The sequence below is a fragment of the Alternaria incomplexa genome (assembly GCF_024043165.1).
Source record: "Alternaria incomplexa strain BMP 0042 chromosome Unknown scaffold_7, whole genome shotgun sequence".
In the NCBI taxonomy this organism is placed as follows: domain Eukaryota; kingdom Fungi; phylum Ascomycota; class Dothideomycetes; order Pleosporales; family Pleosporaceae; genus Alternaria; species Alternaria incomplexa.
In genome coordinates, this window is record NW_026249856.1 from 1,800,110 (window position 1) to 1,816,189 (window position 16,080).

General features: G+C 53.3%; 4 protein-coding genes across 4 annotated transcripts; 3 read left to right on the forward strand and 1 right to left on the reverse strand.

Annotated features, from left to right (window-relative positions):
• Nucleotides 1–3,564: 3,564 nt before the first annotated feature.
• Nucleotides 3,565–4,019, forward strand: J4E90_005808 (uncharacterized protein; the record flags this gene model as incomplete). The annotated part of the gene is made up of 2 exons (XM_051435360.1): nt 3,565–3,573; nt 3,606–4,019. The coding sequence occupies 2 exons, from the start codon at nt 3,565–3,567 to the stop codon at nt 4,017–4,019; spliced, it is 423 nt and encodes a 140-aa protein (XP_051291384.1).
• Nucleotides 4,020–4,677: 658 nt separating this feature from the next.
• On the forward strand, nt 4,678–9,422 carry J4E90_005809 (uncharacterized protein; the record flags this gene model as incomplete). Its single annotated transcript, XM_051435361.1, has 2 exons — nt 4,678–4,725; nt 4,809–9,422. 2 exons carry the CDS (start codon nt 4,678–4,680, stop codon nt 9,420–9,422), a joined length of 4,662 nt encoding a protein of 1,553 aa, XP_051291385.1.
• Nucleotides 9,423–13,683: 4,261 nt separating this feature from the next.
• Nucleotides 13,684–14,379, forward strand: J4E90_005810 (uncharacterized protein; the record flags this gene model as incomplete). Its single annotated transcript, XM_051435362.1, has 1 exon — nt 13,684–14,379. The coding sequence occupies one exon, from the start codon at nt 13,684–13,686 to the stop codon at nt 14,377–14,379; it is 696 nt and encodes a 231-aa protein (XP_051291386.1).
• Nucleotides 14,380–14,986: 607 nt separating this feature from the next.
• On the reverse strand, nt 14,987–15,873 carry J4E90_005811 (uncharacterized protein; the record flags this gene model as incomplete). Its single annotated transcript, XM_051435363.1, has 2 exons — nt 14,987–15,473; nt 15,533–15,873. 2 exons carry the CDS (start codon nt 15,871–15,873, stop codon nt 14,987–14,989), a joined length of 828 nt encoding a protein of 275 aa, XP_051291387.1.
• Between the last annotated feature and the right edge of the window lie 207 nt (nt 15,874–16,080).

The window sequence follows — 16,080 nt, forward strand, 5'->3', positions numbered from 1 at the left end:
TACTATTAGCTCCGAACGCTCGTTTGTGGATATCTGAGTTGCTCACAGTTGTTGACGCTGTCGGGGACACATCGGCCGCTCTGTCCGTTGACAGTGCACACATCCTGCTTCAAGCTGGTGTTTGCGACACAGCACGCGCCTTCGGGAACGGGACGGTTGTCGTTGGCGCCTTGGGGCCTGGCAGCTGCGAGGGCGGAGAGAGCGAGGACAATGGCGGAGATGGTGAACTTCATTTTTGCGGTCGGGTTGGTTGGTTGGTGATTTGGGAGGTATCGGTGATAGTGTTTATGTTAAGGGATTATTGATAATGAAGAACCGACCAGCGGAAGGAATAGAATTGAATAGAGAGCGAAGTAGAGAGTAGTAGAGAAGACTGTGATTGAAGATGCTGATGAGGCTACTGTTCGGCGCGGTACCAGGCCTCTCTTATACACGCTGCCTCAGGAAGCTCCGCAGGCGTAGATGTTGGCCTCGGCCCAGCAAAGGCTTCACGATGCATTGCTTTCCCTGGCCGCAACACCGGTACTGCATCCTGCATCTGTCCCAATTCCCTCGTCCTACACAAAAGTTCCACCGGTAGAAAACACACGAGACAAACACAAAACAACACAATCGGTTGCGTCGGCCTGGAAAACACGGCCACACACCTGCTTCGAGCATGGCGGAAACGGGCGCGTGAAGAGAATGGATACCTTGGCGCTCAGGCGCCCTTGAGGCGAGGCATATCACGATACGCAGATCATACAAGAACGGTCGCTTAGACCTTCTAGGCGCTTTGCGAGACGTTGGAATGATGGCGGGAGGGTAAGGAGGGATGAAACTGTCATGCTGTTTGGGTGCCTGGGGTGAAACGTTAGCTTCCGTGGAGGGCGGCGAGCCACAAGCGAGTCGTGACCTCCCGAGGTCGACAGTACATTGCGCCTCATGAATTCGATGAACTCCAAAAGTTCTGGGTTTTTGCCATTTTTTGAGTCGTCCTACATGGAAGAGTCGCTCGTAGGTCACGGCTAGCACACGTGTCGTCACAGTTTAATTAAACTGCAAGAAACTTGATGCTTCTGAGCGAAAGGAAGTTCTAGTTCGATGCAAAACCACTGTGCAGTAGTGTTTATTGTGGATGCCTGCAGATTTGTATCGGCACATACCTAGTCTTACAACAGCGCGTATGCACTTGCTCTTTCCAATGTCAACATTGGTCAGAGGTAGTCGCGAGAGCACAGTCGCGGGATCTTAATATGGCTTGAACCTTGCCTTCTCTTTCTTGTCCTTGCGTCTCTTCTTCGTTGATCCCACTCCTTCATCAACGTCCATGGTGCTCTCTTCTGAAGGTTTCCAAGCACGAATGTGCCCATCTTCGCCGCATGTGTATGTTGTGTTTGTCTGCCATGTATGTCAGCTATAGAACGTCATGTCATATTGTAATGAGATTGTGCCTACATGAGTATCAGTGAAGAGATCGCGGACAATCTCCTCGCTGTGGGCGCCTGGGAAGGATATGCTCTTGTCGAGATCGAAGCTGTAATCCAGATGTCCATTGGTACCTTTATCGATCGGTATGAGGTTGAGAAGATTCTCGCTGTGATCACTTAATACTGATAATCGCTTTGGTATACACCACAGATGGAAGACATACCTATGCTTCCCTGCAGCAATACAGGCTTGTTGTCCGACCCATGCCAGATCCACGACATACTCACATCCTAATCCTTCCCTAACGTCGCCCCACACCTTCGGAGTTGGTTCTTCCTCTTCCTCTTTCTGGCTCTGTAGAGCAAAGAAACTCACTGTCTCGTCCGTACCAATTGCATAGATGTCTGTGCCAGGATACATGAAGCCTGCATGTGCAATGGCTGATCCATGGTTCACAACTTGGTACAAGGCATCATCTTCATCTGCCTGAGAAGTGTCGAAGATGTTGATTAGGCCGTCCGTGCTAGATGATAAGAGTAGAGTTGGATGCGATGGGTGCAAAGCAAGGTTTGTCACGGTGTCAGTATGAGACTCTACGTAGGATCGGAGAGGAGCTGCAGGGCTGCGCTGATCCCTAAGGATGGGTTAGTGATACTGATGCTACCAATAGACGAGGGCTGTGGCGATGTACCATATGTAGACCGGTGAGCTGGTCGGTCCGTCTTCTGGGTTTTCGATACCAGCAGCAACGAAGTTCTTTTCAGCGTCGCACACCAGTGCTGAGACAAGCTTGTGTGCTGTGCTGATCGTTAGCCTCACATCCCTCGCATCCAGCTAGGCAAGGATCTAGTCACTCACGACTTTGTATTTCTAAAACCTTCTGCTTGCTCCTCTTGTCCCAGAACCTGATCAATCCGTCTCTTCCTGCTGTTGCGACAACATTGCTGGGTGCATCGTTCGCTCTTTCCAGACAGGTTATGTTTTCATTTGCGTTTGCGATCACACCATCGGGTTGTAAGTCGGCGCTATGAAAACGCAACGAGTCGTCCGAAGATATGCAGGCCAATTGCTCGGTCAAAGAGTAGGTAAGAGGATCTTGCCGTGACGCTGTGGAGATGATTTTGTAGATGTACGAGCCGGCCGGAAGCCCGGCGTTGGCGCTAGAGATCTGGCGGAGAGGCGTCATGGGGTTCTTCAGTCAATGTGTGTTGATGTTATTGCTGCAGGTGTGACGATGGGCGAAAGAGGTCTTGTTATTGCGACGGCAGCGGGACGAAGTTGAAGTAGAAGAAAATTTGCAATCACCGAGCGTGGTAACGATGCCTCGACCCAAGCGTTATCGAACACCCACATTGCCTTGTTGCCTACATTTTCGGACGACATCGTAGGCACAAGACGAGTGTAATGACAGAAATTACCCGTCAACGCCTTCACGTGCCCGCTCCAAATGATGGGCAAATGGGTCGACCAGCATGGGAAAGCTCGACGCTACAATGCTGGAATTGCGCATCTCATCGTTTCGCAAGCTTCGCATCAGATGTTGTATCGAGGCCTTCGTGTCGAAAGGTTACAAATTTCACGCAAAAACACAATATGTAGCCTTGATATGAAACTCGTGCAGACATAGTCTTAGTCAACACAAGCGATTAATACAGGCAGTCCCTCTCCGATCCCTCCTGAGCCCCATCCACTGACATAACGCCAGCAGACAAAATAGGCCGTCACTCCCGCAGTTCAGCACGTCAAGCGCTCCTTGCCGGCGATATCGAGGTTCGTGAAGGAAAGGAAGTTGGCAGGGCGCTCGCGAGAAAATATCGGGTGTCCGCCAAGTGCGTGACTAAGCCGCGTAATACTAGGCTGCTGATTGGGCGGTAGGGGGACCTCGGGAATCGGGAAGATTTGGGCTGGCGGCACTGCGCATCATCGACGGCCGACAACCACCACACGACACCTGACGGCTCTGTCGATTGGCATCAGAGAAACTACACAATGGCTTCTCAGCGGGTATTCCAACTTGGCCTGCGACGGGCGGCCGCGCCTAGTCTGAGGGTACAACCGGCGGGACGCATGGTCCAGCGGAGGTATGTCATAGCAGCATCGAGCTTCCTCGCACCACTTGTACCGCCTATACTCATGCGCCCGCGGATGCTAACAATGGAGAACGTAGACTCGCAGCGACCGAACACGCCTCGCAGTCCGAAGCAGCCGAGATCCTCGCGAAGCAGCGCATCTACCGCCCCGTCTCCCCCCACCTGGCTATCTACAAGCCGCAAATCACCTGGTACGCCTCGTCGCTCAACCGCATCACGGGAATTACCCTCTCCGGCTCCCTCTACCTCTTCGGTATCGCCTACCTGATCGCCCCTTACACTGGATGGCATCTCGAGACACAGTCAATGGTGGCGGCCGTTGCTGCATGGCCCGCGGCTGTGAAGATGGGAGTGAAGGCCTTCTTCGCTTTCCCGTTCTTCTTCCACAGCTTCAACGGCCTGAGGCATTTGGCGTGGGACGTGGGTATCGGATTCAAGAACCAACAAGTCATCCGAACCGGATGGACCGCTGTCGGATTGACGGTCGTCATGGGTCTTTACTACACTTTCCTCGGATAAGCGATCGCACTTAGATTGAGTCAGTAGGGCGGTGAACAGAGACACGATGCGATTTGGGTGGTGGCGATGAAGGAGAATAGCGAGACAGTAGAGGAGGAGACGGAAGGACTGCAGGAGGAGAGATACGCAGGGTTGGACGTCGATTATTTCTTGGAGGATGACCAAGGGTACGAGCAACATGTACAGAGTCCACGTCAATCGAATGACGATTTCTTTCTTTGCATATTCGTGACCAGGCTCTGAGCTAGGTGGTGGTGATGCACTGAGCATGTAGAGAACCAGCATTGCTCTTCTCTAGACGAGCGCGCGAATGGCAGCAGCCTTTTGAAATGTTTGAGGACATGAGTATACACCGACCATGTCGAAAGCCTAGAGAATGTTATCCGGACAACCGACATGCCTTGACGAATTGAAAGAATGCAAGGCACGCAGTGTCAGTAAGCAATAGAAGATGGCAGTCTAATATAGGCGGGACCAATGCGCCTGTCAAATCCAAGGCGGCGAAGAGAGAAGCGCAACGCTTGGTCCAGATGTCACTGACTGGCACGGGACCACGCGTTAATTGGCGCGTAGCCGCCACGGCTGATTTGCAGTAACCACGAAAGACAGTGAGCATCTGCGCCTTGCTGCGAGGTGCACTCAGAGATGAGCTTTCGCCATGGAGGACTCGCAAACTCCCACGGTGCTTGGGGATCTTTTCTACGATGTGAGTATTCGTCTTCTGCGTCGCGTCTGGATAGCGTGTTGACCCCGGCCGCCGATCGCTCGAGTTGACTGACGCCACACCAGGACCCATCTCAACTCTCCCAGGCTCTCAAGCAGCGGGCCTGCAGCGACAAGCCATTCCGCTTCACCACATCTACTGAGAGTCCGCACTCAGGCAACCACGCTCCTTTAGTTCTGCCTTCGGCCCAGCACACGGGTTGCGTCTCTCTGCACCTGCCCGTCGTGCTTTCCCCGTTCAACCGCGCTCTTTCCCCACGACGCGCCGCGACCACAAAACATGTCAAGCCCGCCGCCTTGCTCACCCACCACAGCGCGCCCACAACCACTGGCAACATAAAACACGGGGACAGCGTATTCAAGATGTACCACAGCTTCAACATGATGGACGCGCCGGGCGACACCCAGCCGGACAGTCAGATGATGAAGACATGGACAAGCGGCATATATACCAGCGAGGCCAAAGAGGTCAATCCTCCTAAATCGCTGTTTGTGGACCATTCCGACGACGACAATGGCGACGAACTGCCTACAGATGAGATGGACATAGTTGCATCGAGTCAAGACCAGCACATGCCAACGCCTACGAGCCCTACCGTAATCGACGCCGACGACGACGGTTATGCGCAGAATAGCATGGCGCCTACAAGTCCTCTCAAATTCCAAACACCGGCATTGGCAGACAGGCATAGGGGGAACTCTGGCCAGACGCTCAGCTCGGCCGTGCGGACAAACACTACGCCTGCCACCGCTGATTCACCCTCGCTGTTCTTTCCGGCTTTCGACAATGGAGGCGATGGCGGATTACAGCATATCTCGCTAACACAGGCCTTCAACAACACCCAGGCGCCTACTTCGCCCGCTGTGGGCGGTGTTGCAGAAGATGTGGTTTTCACGCGCCCTTCGCCCAACTTCAGCCACTTGCGACACTCCAGTCCAATTCCCGCCTATTCCAGCCCCATCAAAGCCATGCGCCCCGACACACCCAAATCTGATCCCGTCGTACGATCATCCAGCGAACCACGAGCCGAATACGTTACAATGAAGCAATCGCAGGAGAAGCGGAGGCCTTCTATAGGAGATGAGCAGAGCGTGCCCATAGACCAGGATAGCTGGCAAGAGCTGTCTCGGAAAGTGAAGGCGCAGAAGGCAAGGGAGCATGCCCATCGCCGGGCTGCCAGCTCCTTGTCACACATTTCTGTGCCGACACCATTGGTATCGCGATCCGGAAGGAAGCGCGTACCGGATGTCGGTTTACCATCGCCCGTCAAGTCGAGGAACTCACGAGGTGGCGAACATAGTGAATGTCCGGATGACGGTGACGAGACAATGGACGAGCAGTCACAACCCATAGTGGGGAACGGGGTGAAAGACTACAATACCGAACAATTGCCCGACGGGTCGTCACAGAATGCGGCCCATACCGCACGGACTAGAGTGAGACGTAATAGCAACGACAATAGTGTGCAGGTTCCCAAGACTTCCTCGCACCCTCACCGCACTTCACGAACTTCTACCCAGCAAGCAATTCCCTCCTCGCAGCTGCAGCACGAGTCGCAACTACGGAACGAGAATACACAGCGATTTCTACGAGACACAAATCAGCCACCTAGCAGCAAGGAATCAATTGCTGTTATGGACTCGCAACCAGATGCAACCGCAGACTTCGATAGTGTACCGCGACCAAAATCGCTACGATTTCCATCGTCACCATCGATGAATCAATACAGTATCAACCAGACTACCATGGCCACTAAGACCGGATATACGAGTCAGGTCATCTCTTCATCAATGCCCCCCATGCCACCCAAGTCTAGCCTGGATGACGACGAGATCCCCGACGGGGAAGAGCGCGTACCCAGCAGCCCTCCACTTCTGAGACCCGAAGACGCAGAAGCAGAAGAAGGCGATCTGCAATACGATGAGCACACCTACGACGAGTACGTAGAGGGAGCAGCTGACCGGGACACTGCGACACCGACCATTGAAGAAGACACCGTAATGGACGAGGACGAGGACCTACCGCTTGCAAATGAGGAGCTCGAGGGCAACGCTACAATTGAACTCCAAGGTGAAAAGTCTGATGAGGAGCTTGATCTCGTCCAACCCGGCAAAGTGGATATGGGAACCGACCAGCAAGTTCCGGAAACCTTTGAACAAGATCAATCTATGGATGGCATCCGCGATGGCGATCTATCACGGCAAAATCCGACTACGGAGCCACCCAAGCCACCGAGCATGCGACGTCAAAACACTGTACCAGAGACTGACGCACTCGATGAGACGCAACCCACGTTCTTCACAGATAACATGTCTGCTGAAGCCACAGGGGACGACGCTGCTGTACTCCGTGAGACAAACAGTACAGAGGCTTTCCAGACCGCCCAGGAAGAACATAGCCTGTCTGAGCCGAACAAGGCGGCACCTGTTAGCTCGAAAGACAATGGAAGCGATGTGATCCGTGGAGATCATCGTATCCATTCTATTGATGACATTTACAATCTACCCGAGACACAGCAGTCAGTACCAGAAGAAGATATCGAAATGCCACGGTTGAGTGGTCTTGAGGATGACGATTGCGATGCCTTCATGGCTCCGACTTCACCAGCACCTCCGTCTACAAAAAGGCGCAAGGTTACATACACAGCGAAGCGTGGTGTTTTTCGCAGCCCATCAAAGCCGACCACAGACGAGGACGCACTTACAGAGCCGCCCAAATCACCCCGTCTCGAGCAGGTTCAGCACGCGCCTGAGGACACTCCGCCGACTGCGTCAGTTCAGGCACGAGAAGATAAGGGCGCATTGGCCGCTACGCGTGAAAGAGAAGCGGTACAGGCCCCATACAAACGAACGACATCTTTAAAGTCAAAGATCTTGCCAAAAGCCAGTAGAGCCCAGAAGGAGAGGCAGGGCGCGTTGAAACCAGTATCCAGAGAACTCTTGCAGAGCCTATCTTCACCGGCGAACTCACCAGCAAAACCAAAGCCTTCTTTAGAGGTGCGTAAAAGTACTCCACTCACTCCTACGAAGCCTCGGGAAGTAGTTGTCGATAGACCAGCCGATGTCGAGATGCTCGACGCTGCTGTTGAGCCGGATGAGCCCATCAGCTCCGCACCCCATTCGAGCAACGCCGAGATGCCACTAGAAACTCCGTCGCAACGTGTCATAACCCCACCAGGGGAAATCATTGTGCCAAACAGGGTCTTCGCGTCCTGGCCAGGCAGCCATTACTATCCTGCCACATGCATCGGTCAGGCCACTGCCCGTCAGTTGCAGATCCGCTACGACGATGAAAACATTACGTCAAGGGATGCAGTGCACGTCCGTGCTCTGAGTCTCCGTAGGGGTGATCAAGTCAAGGTTGATGAACTCGGTATGAAGAAGAACGTTTATGTCGTTGTCGATTTCAAGGACAGGATCGATGACCTCAGTGGTGCAGAGTTTCCCATTACTGACCAACGCGGATATACGACAGTTGTTCTGGAAGAACGCGCCCGGGAGAGCTTGCCCAAAGCTAAAGCAATGCAGCCAGCGGAGCACATATCCGTGCCTGTGGGTAAGATCTACCTGACCGCTTCACTCTGGAAGCGACTTCGCGATCGATCCTTCAACTTCTCTGCAGCCATCACGCCAGCCAAGCCAGCTTCTCATTTCGGCACTCCTGTTGCTGATCCATTCACAACACCCTCTTTCAGCCGACGAGGAACAGGAGTACCATCACTGCTGAAAGACGTTACCACACGTGCCGCGTCTGTGGCATCTACCGCCCGATCCGGCAGTGGCGTGTTTGCGAACATGGCTTTTGTTCTTACTTCTACTGCAGCAGACGTGGACAAAGATGTTGTTGCTAGGCAAATCAAGAGCAACGGTGGACAAGTCCTAGAACAAGGTTTCCACGAGCTTTTTGAGAGTGAGCCCAGTGAGGCACCAACATCATCTCAGAGCCGTCGTAGATCGGCCTCTATCGAGGGGTCTGCTGCACTAGTGCTCAAGCAAGCATACAGAGACCTGGGCTTCGTCGCTCTCATCTCTGATTCTCACTCTCGCAGCACCAAGTACATTCAAGCACTCGCCCTCAATGTTCCATGTCTGCATCTTCGCTGGATTCATGACTCGCTGAACGCATCTCGTGCTGCGCCCTTTACGCGATACCTTCTGCCCGCTGGTGTTTCCAAGTTCCTCGATCCGAACGGTGTCGTGCGATCCCGTACAATGGCTCCTTACGACCCGGCTGGCGAGGACGTCTCCTTCGCCCAAATCATACAAGATCGTGATCTTCTCTTCCAAGGCCAGAGTGTCCTTCTTATTACCGGCAAATCGAAGAAGGAAGTTGAAAAGCGACAGCCATTCGTATTCCTCTCCCACGCTCTGGGGTCTGCTACAGTTGGTCGTTGCGCCGATCTTGTGAGCGCATCCGATATGCTCACTAGCGGCAAGTGGGACTGGGTATATGTGGACAACGGCGAAGGCGGTGTCGCAGAGGCTGCCGCAATGCTGCTCGGTACCGAGAAGCCTGTCGCCAATGGCAAGACTAAGAAGGCCAAGAAAAGGAAGAGGGATGAGACTGAAGTGCAAGAAGAGCTTCTGGTCAAAGGGGAAGTGAACGGGCATAAGGTGAGGATTACATGTGCGGAGTTTGTCATTCAGAGCTTGATCTTAGGCGCTCTCATTGAGGAGTAAACGTCTTTGTTGGTTCAATTTGTTTTTGTTCAAGGTCTCCTTCTTAGATGATGGTATCAGGCGTTTGACATGGCACGAAAATGCATGTAGCATGACATCAGGTGCAGGAGGCGTTTCGGATACATGTACCACCACCAGCTTCACTTTTCGTCTGACATACAGCGCGGCGCAAGGCCCGACTTTCTTTCTCTTTTCTTTATCTGTTCCATCGACGATTGTCCAGCTAGCGTAGCATACACGGTATGAGAGCGCTTCCATCACCTTGCCGGCGTTGAGATATCATGCGAATAATCAAAAGCCTCGTATTGGCATATTCCATCTTAATTCCTGTGCATACTTGGGTGCGTGCTTTAAGAACCTTTTGACATTGTACTTTCGTGCATCGGCAGAGTGCATTTAGACAGATATACGAGCAAGTGTGGGTATCATCAAAGATCTGTCCAGTTCTGGTATCGTTCTCTACCATTACCAGCACCATGCATCAGTGAGCTGCACAAGCATGCGCCACGCCATTAGGCACAGTGAAGGATCTGTTGTGCCGAAGGCGAGGCCAAGATGGGTCGCGTTGATGCATGCTATCGAACAGAACGACTGCAAGGCATGCGTAGCAGTTGCTGTCATGATAATCGCCATGCAAATTTGTTTACGGCCCGAAAGATCTTCTCGCATGCTACGTAGTGGGCAGCGCAAGCACGGCTGTTTGTACGTAAGATCACTCATTGAGCCCAGGAGCTCGGGAGCTTGTGCACAGAGCTTTACTGTGAAGACATGCCCCTCTTTCCGCTACGTCCACGGTTACAGTGTCACAATCCGCGTGACTGCCTTGGTGACAGGATGTCGCACGTCAGTCTGTTACTGGCTTCTCTGTTTGACCGTAGTCAGAAGCGGCCACGTTTGCCATCAAACCCAATACGCAACAGAGCAAGTGATGGGCCGCCATGGTAATGAAAGCAGGGAGACAAGCATGCTGCTATGGAGCAACAAACCTGAACCGGATGCCCCGTTGATGGATGTCACCCGTTCCGTCCGCTAAGGCACTGCAATCACGTCTAAGACAAGTGTAGCTGTCCTGCTAAGGCATGTTGACGCCCCCTTGCTAGACACACGACAGTATTGGCATGTGAAGAGCAAGCAGTGTGCATGTCCATCCTTCGTTTGAGCAAAAACCCGTGGGTGCAAGCGCTCTCTTCCGCAAGCGAAGGATCGCGAAGAGCGCTTGAGGTCCCTGTCTATCCATGTCCCGCTGTTGAGATGATGCGAAAGCTTCTATGCCGGCCCGCCAGATCAGCGCTCATCAGGACGCACCGCCGTTTAGAATTAGCGTTGAACCGAATGAAAGTGCCTTTGTTGTGGAGCTATCATGACTCCTCTCCAAAGATGCGATTTGTTAAGCGATCGGAAGAACAGAGCCCACGATAGTCGAGTCATGTTGAATAAGAGAGGGGGCCTTATCGGTAAGTTAGGCGGTAGGAGTAACTCCCGTCTGGCTGGCAATGACGGTAGTGACAGCCGCAGTGGAAGGGTCTTGCCTTCGGATAGCATGCCGGGGCTAGCTCATTGGCTAGCCGGCAAGGGAGCTAGCGTGACCCTATCCGAGGAAGAGATATTGCAGGATCTATGTCAAGAAAACCCCTCAGACGTAAGCGTTGAAGACATGGACCCCGTGAGTGAATTCTCTGAAAGCCTGGAGTGGATGTTCTGGAATGGTACGTTGTCCTTCTCAACAATTTGAGCAGCTAGCGGCACCCGAAGCCGGCCTATCACACCGATCGACATCTGCGTAGACGTTATGGGCTTACCGAGCCTCAGTGGAGATGTAGCATACTTTGCCCATGTATGACACGATGTCTTGCATAAGATATAATGCGCTGCTGACCTTCACGTTGGCGGCACAGGAAGGATTTGGAAGCTGGAGGCGTCGAAGGAATCCTTACAGCTCCACGAATCTTGTCGACAAACGGCTTGAAGTGTTGGTATTGATGCAGCCACGCGGCGCAGCAGGGTAATGTGAGCCGAGAGCTAATGTTGCGATACCCACACCTCCGAAAGGTGATACGCGGCTTCCGTTAGTCGAGCATCGGTACATTGGCTGCACCAGACCAGATGCAGGAATTACTATCGATGTAGTGGCGTCCAAATGCCGCCTCTCCCCCTTGCACAATCCTTAGCGCAGGCATCGCTACGACTTTCACGTCCGCGGGGTAACTTAGTGTGCGGCGTGGGAAGGCTAAAAAGTAAAGTAACTTTTGAGAACGTCCACGAAAGACCAATAGCACTTGTGGCTTAAAGCGGCGTGAATTGAGAGCAGTGCGGGTGTATCTATGGTGCCGCTCTGGAGATTGCTCGATCGGCTGCTGCCGCATGCAAATTCTCTGCAATGTACTCGATTGTTGTCATCTTGGTGGAAAATAGGTAATTCGATGTGAACATTTCGGGTTTCTTATGTGACCACGCAGGAGGCTTCATATCAGGCAATGAATGCGAATATGGCTACCTCTCTGAAGATCTATTCTGTTCCCGTTTACTGTATGTGTATCGCACGGCGCCGCATGCCTTGATGGACGTTGCCGATCCAGGATCGCGGCGACGCTGTGCACTAGGGTGACTTCTCGGGCGATGTCTGCTTTCGGCAAGCGATACGCCTGATTATTTTCAACAACTGAAGCGAACGAGCGAGCGTTAAGAAGCCGATGCGGAGTACCAATTGCGGAGTGCCTCTGAAGTTAAACGCCTATTCATATCAGCTTGGCCTGAGTGGTTGTAATCTTACATGACTAGGTTCGGCTCTGATCCGAACGGACAATGTTCCAGCTTCATCTAGATAGATATTAAGGTCCGCGCCGATCCCAGTGACAATCTCTCCTTTCACATGTCCAGGCCTTGATCCAAGGAGCGACCTAACAGTGGTACAATCCTTCCGCTCTAGATTGAACATTGGGAGATTTCTGATCAGACGTTCGCTATCGGACCGATTCTGTCGAGTGCGATTGGTGGGAATCCGATTAGAAGCTCTGAAACGGCCTCGGCAAGACGCGTAGTGCAGTCTCCGAGGTACTTGCTTGCCCAAGCCTGTTGGGATCTTGGATTTGCGCGGGAAGACCAGGTTCAGGGTACACAACGGACCTTGCGCAATCTATGCTTGGGCAAGGGTTAGCGGAAGGATGAAGGTTTGAGTAGGAACACCTTCAAGCAGTCGAGCCGACCTGCCTTGGGAAGCTGAGTACTAAGTGGCAGGTGTAGGCGAGCCGACACTCTTATGACGTACGCCGCATAGGTAGACGGTTCTTTCTGCAGGCCGCAGACGAATGAGACCATGTAGGGAAGAAGCGAAGCCGGGAACTCCGTTTGCGTGCTAGGTCTGCTTCAGCTTGTCTTGCTTCTCAACAAAGTAGAATAACCAAAGTAGGCTCATATGAACCCAGTTTACCGCTCCGACACAAGACGGCAACCGGGTAATTTCAATGTGGCGTGGGAGCTTCCCGTCCCCATTGTGACACAGCCACACGTCCGAACGCTCAGCTGTATCAAATAAGTACCGAATCGTGAGTTGGATGCTGGAACAAAAAAAAGCCAATGATCTTCAGAGGTAGCATCATACACCCGAGTGCATGCGATAGCCATTCGCTGTTTTGTTCGCAACCCTTTTCCTACTAATCGAGGAGATGATAATCGAAGAAGGTTTCGAGAGTAAAATTTAGAGAGGACCGTCTTCTCGGTTCTGCTGGTGCTTAGTCGTTGTGTCAGTCTGTCAAAGCCGGTGTGGGAAGGAATCTGCCAAATGCACAAGCGAGCCAGGAGCAACTCGGAATATGTAAGTCGGTAGACACCGACAGTCAAGGACAAGCTAGAGCATATTGCTGCACGTCATAGTTCGTGCATGCGTATTGACCTTCTAGCGCTTCCATAGATTGATTGCTATACCTTCTCATTAACAGTGCAGGATCTGCAGTAAGGGTGTAGTATCAAGTTGAGATTCCGGTGATGAGAGGAAGATAAGGAGGTAAAACGCCTTGTTTGAGTATAGTGCATGGCCAGGAAGCATGCGCACTTGCATATGTAGAGTGATGGGTGGGCAGGTGCAGCATCGGCCGCGAACGGTGGATTGCAGCCCCGAGAAGTCCTTCAGAAGCTACGGCCTGTTCTGGACTAGCCGCCAGCAGGCTTACTTGCACCCCGCCCCCGCTTTCCTCATTGGGCAGACCTGTCAGAAAATATTTACTCGAAGCACAGAGGTCCCCAAAGCGCAGGCCGACAAGCAGAGATGGCAGGACTAGACGAAGATGCGATAGACGAGGTCTTGTACCTGGCGCGCGCAAACGAACCTTCCGAGCTTGATTCATACGTCTCCGAACTATCAACACAGACCAAACGATCGAAGGCGGAACTGTTCGCTGCGGCCATAGACCCATACTCGAAGAATAGCGCACTGCACTATGCTGCTGCCAATGGTCACAACGGTAATATCTCCAGTCGTGTGTGGTCGAAAGCCATTCTGACTAGCATAGATATTATCAAGTTGCTCTTCTCGACAAGCGCAGAGAAGCCCGAACCGGCATTTCTAAACGCAGTCAACGATGCCGGCAACACTCCCCTTCACTGGGCTGCGTTGAACGGCCACCTCGAAAGCGTGAAACTCCTAGTACAGTCCGGCGCCGACGTCACCATCATCAACCGAGCGGGCCACGATGCGGTCTACGAAGCGGAGATCAACGACAAGAACGACGTGGTAGACTGGCTGCTCGGAGCCGTAGAAGAGCTGGAGAATGGCATTGGACAGAATGGCCAGCCGGAAGCCGGAGACGCAGACAACAACATGGATGATGCAGATGCAGAAGCGGAGCGCGCCCAAGACAGCGATGCACGGGCGCAAGGGGTCGCAGCTGAACCGACAGTGGAAGGCGTTCGGAAGCAGATGGCGGACATGAGTACCCAGGATGTCGTCTCGAAGGGTGGCTGAAGCAGCTGCATCGTTGGCCGCAATATACGTATATTACTGACGGCGTGCGACCTGCAAGGAACATGACGGCATGGGGTTCATGGCAAGGCCGGGCAATACGTGGCGCGGGCCTGTGCAAGACAGCCACGGTTCCAGGGCAAGGTCTAGAAAGACGAACGCGGGGCATAAGAGAGCAGTATTGGTTGACGAACAAGGCAACAAAAATGCCATTGTATCTATGGGTCATGCACTGAAGTGTATAAGACCTTACTAGCTTCCAGTTGTGACTACGAGCAATAGAGGCTTACTCCTGCTGGCAATGCCACCTGTATCCAGACACCTAGTCAAGAAAGTAGACTGGCTCTCATCATTGGTCATCCGCTCGAGCACACAATGAGCAGTCATCATGCTCATGTAAAACATGTGTGGTTCATACCACGACGCTGAGCGAAGACACACAGTTCCATCATGCTATACTATCGCATCCAAAGGCACCGGAACAGACGTGAGACCCTACCTTGACAGATAGACATGCAATCATCAATCCAAGGGTGTTGCCCATGCCTAGCTTGCATTAGTACACGTTGGAACCTGCACTGCTATTCTCTCTTTCTTACCGCCCACACGCTCAGTCGAGAAGCCAGGCCCGGCGCTTCGCGTCCTTCGCGGCTCGGCGCTTTTCGTTGTACTCCTTGAGCTGCTTCTTGCTGAGGTGCTGAGAGCGACGCTCTGCCTTGAGACTACGTCCGTCGTGGCTATTGGCAGCGGCATCAACATCGAAGAAGGCATTCATCTGGCGATGACTTTTGTTTTCATCGTTGTGCATCTCAGGACCTTGACCAGCCTGTTGCTGCTTGCCGTTGAAACGGTTGAACTGGGCAGTTGTAGTGTAGTCATTGCTAGGGAGGAGCGCGTTGCGAGCTGCGGAGGCTGCAGCAGCGGAGGCCTGCGCTGCATCCTCTTCCTCCTTCTCTGCCTCCTTGGCGTAGTCGGCGTTGGGGTCGAAGCTGCCATGGATCTTGGGGTTGTATCCGCCCCACTTGCGCTTTGGTGGTGGGCTGGTACCCGGCGCGCCAGAGCTTGATGACAGTGCAGCGGCGCCAGCGTAAGGGTTTCTGTAGAGTGCACGTATTAGGCTGGGAAAGACACGAAAAGAAGATGATAGTTAGCAAACCTGTCGTAGCCGAGGCTGTGGGTTGGAGCGGTCGGAACGCGTGGATTCTCCCACTGCGAAAGACCCGTCTTGCGGTTTAGGAAGTACCAGGCGCCTGCGTTGGGCTCCCACCTGGGCTCCCAGCCATCGTCCTCGTCGTCTGGGACAGGCTCGTCGGGAAGGGGAGGCGCGCCACCATCGTACGGGAGAGGCGCAGAGGCGCTTGACGTGTAGCTAGTTTCCCTATCCGAGGGCTTGACATACGCGACTTCCGGGGTACTTGCGCGGCCGTCGCCCGGCTGCGCAGCGGCAGTTGGCGAGGACTTGCGCTCCTGAACTTGGTGGCTGGACTGGAGAGCCATGCTGCAGAGTCTCTGTACACTTGAAGATGTTAGAAAGGATGTGCCCGGTTTAGAGGCTGGTTGCATGCACGAGGTCGACAAAGAGGTTGCCGGCACGGTTAGTAGCGTTGGTGTTGTTGTTGCGAGTCGCCCCGGTCGCACCTGCACAAAGAACTTCGGAGTTGGCTTGGCACTGCGCTAGCGACGTAAGCAGACGGAGCGTGCATG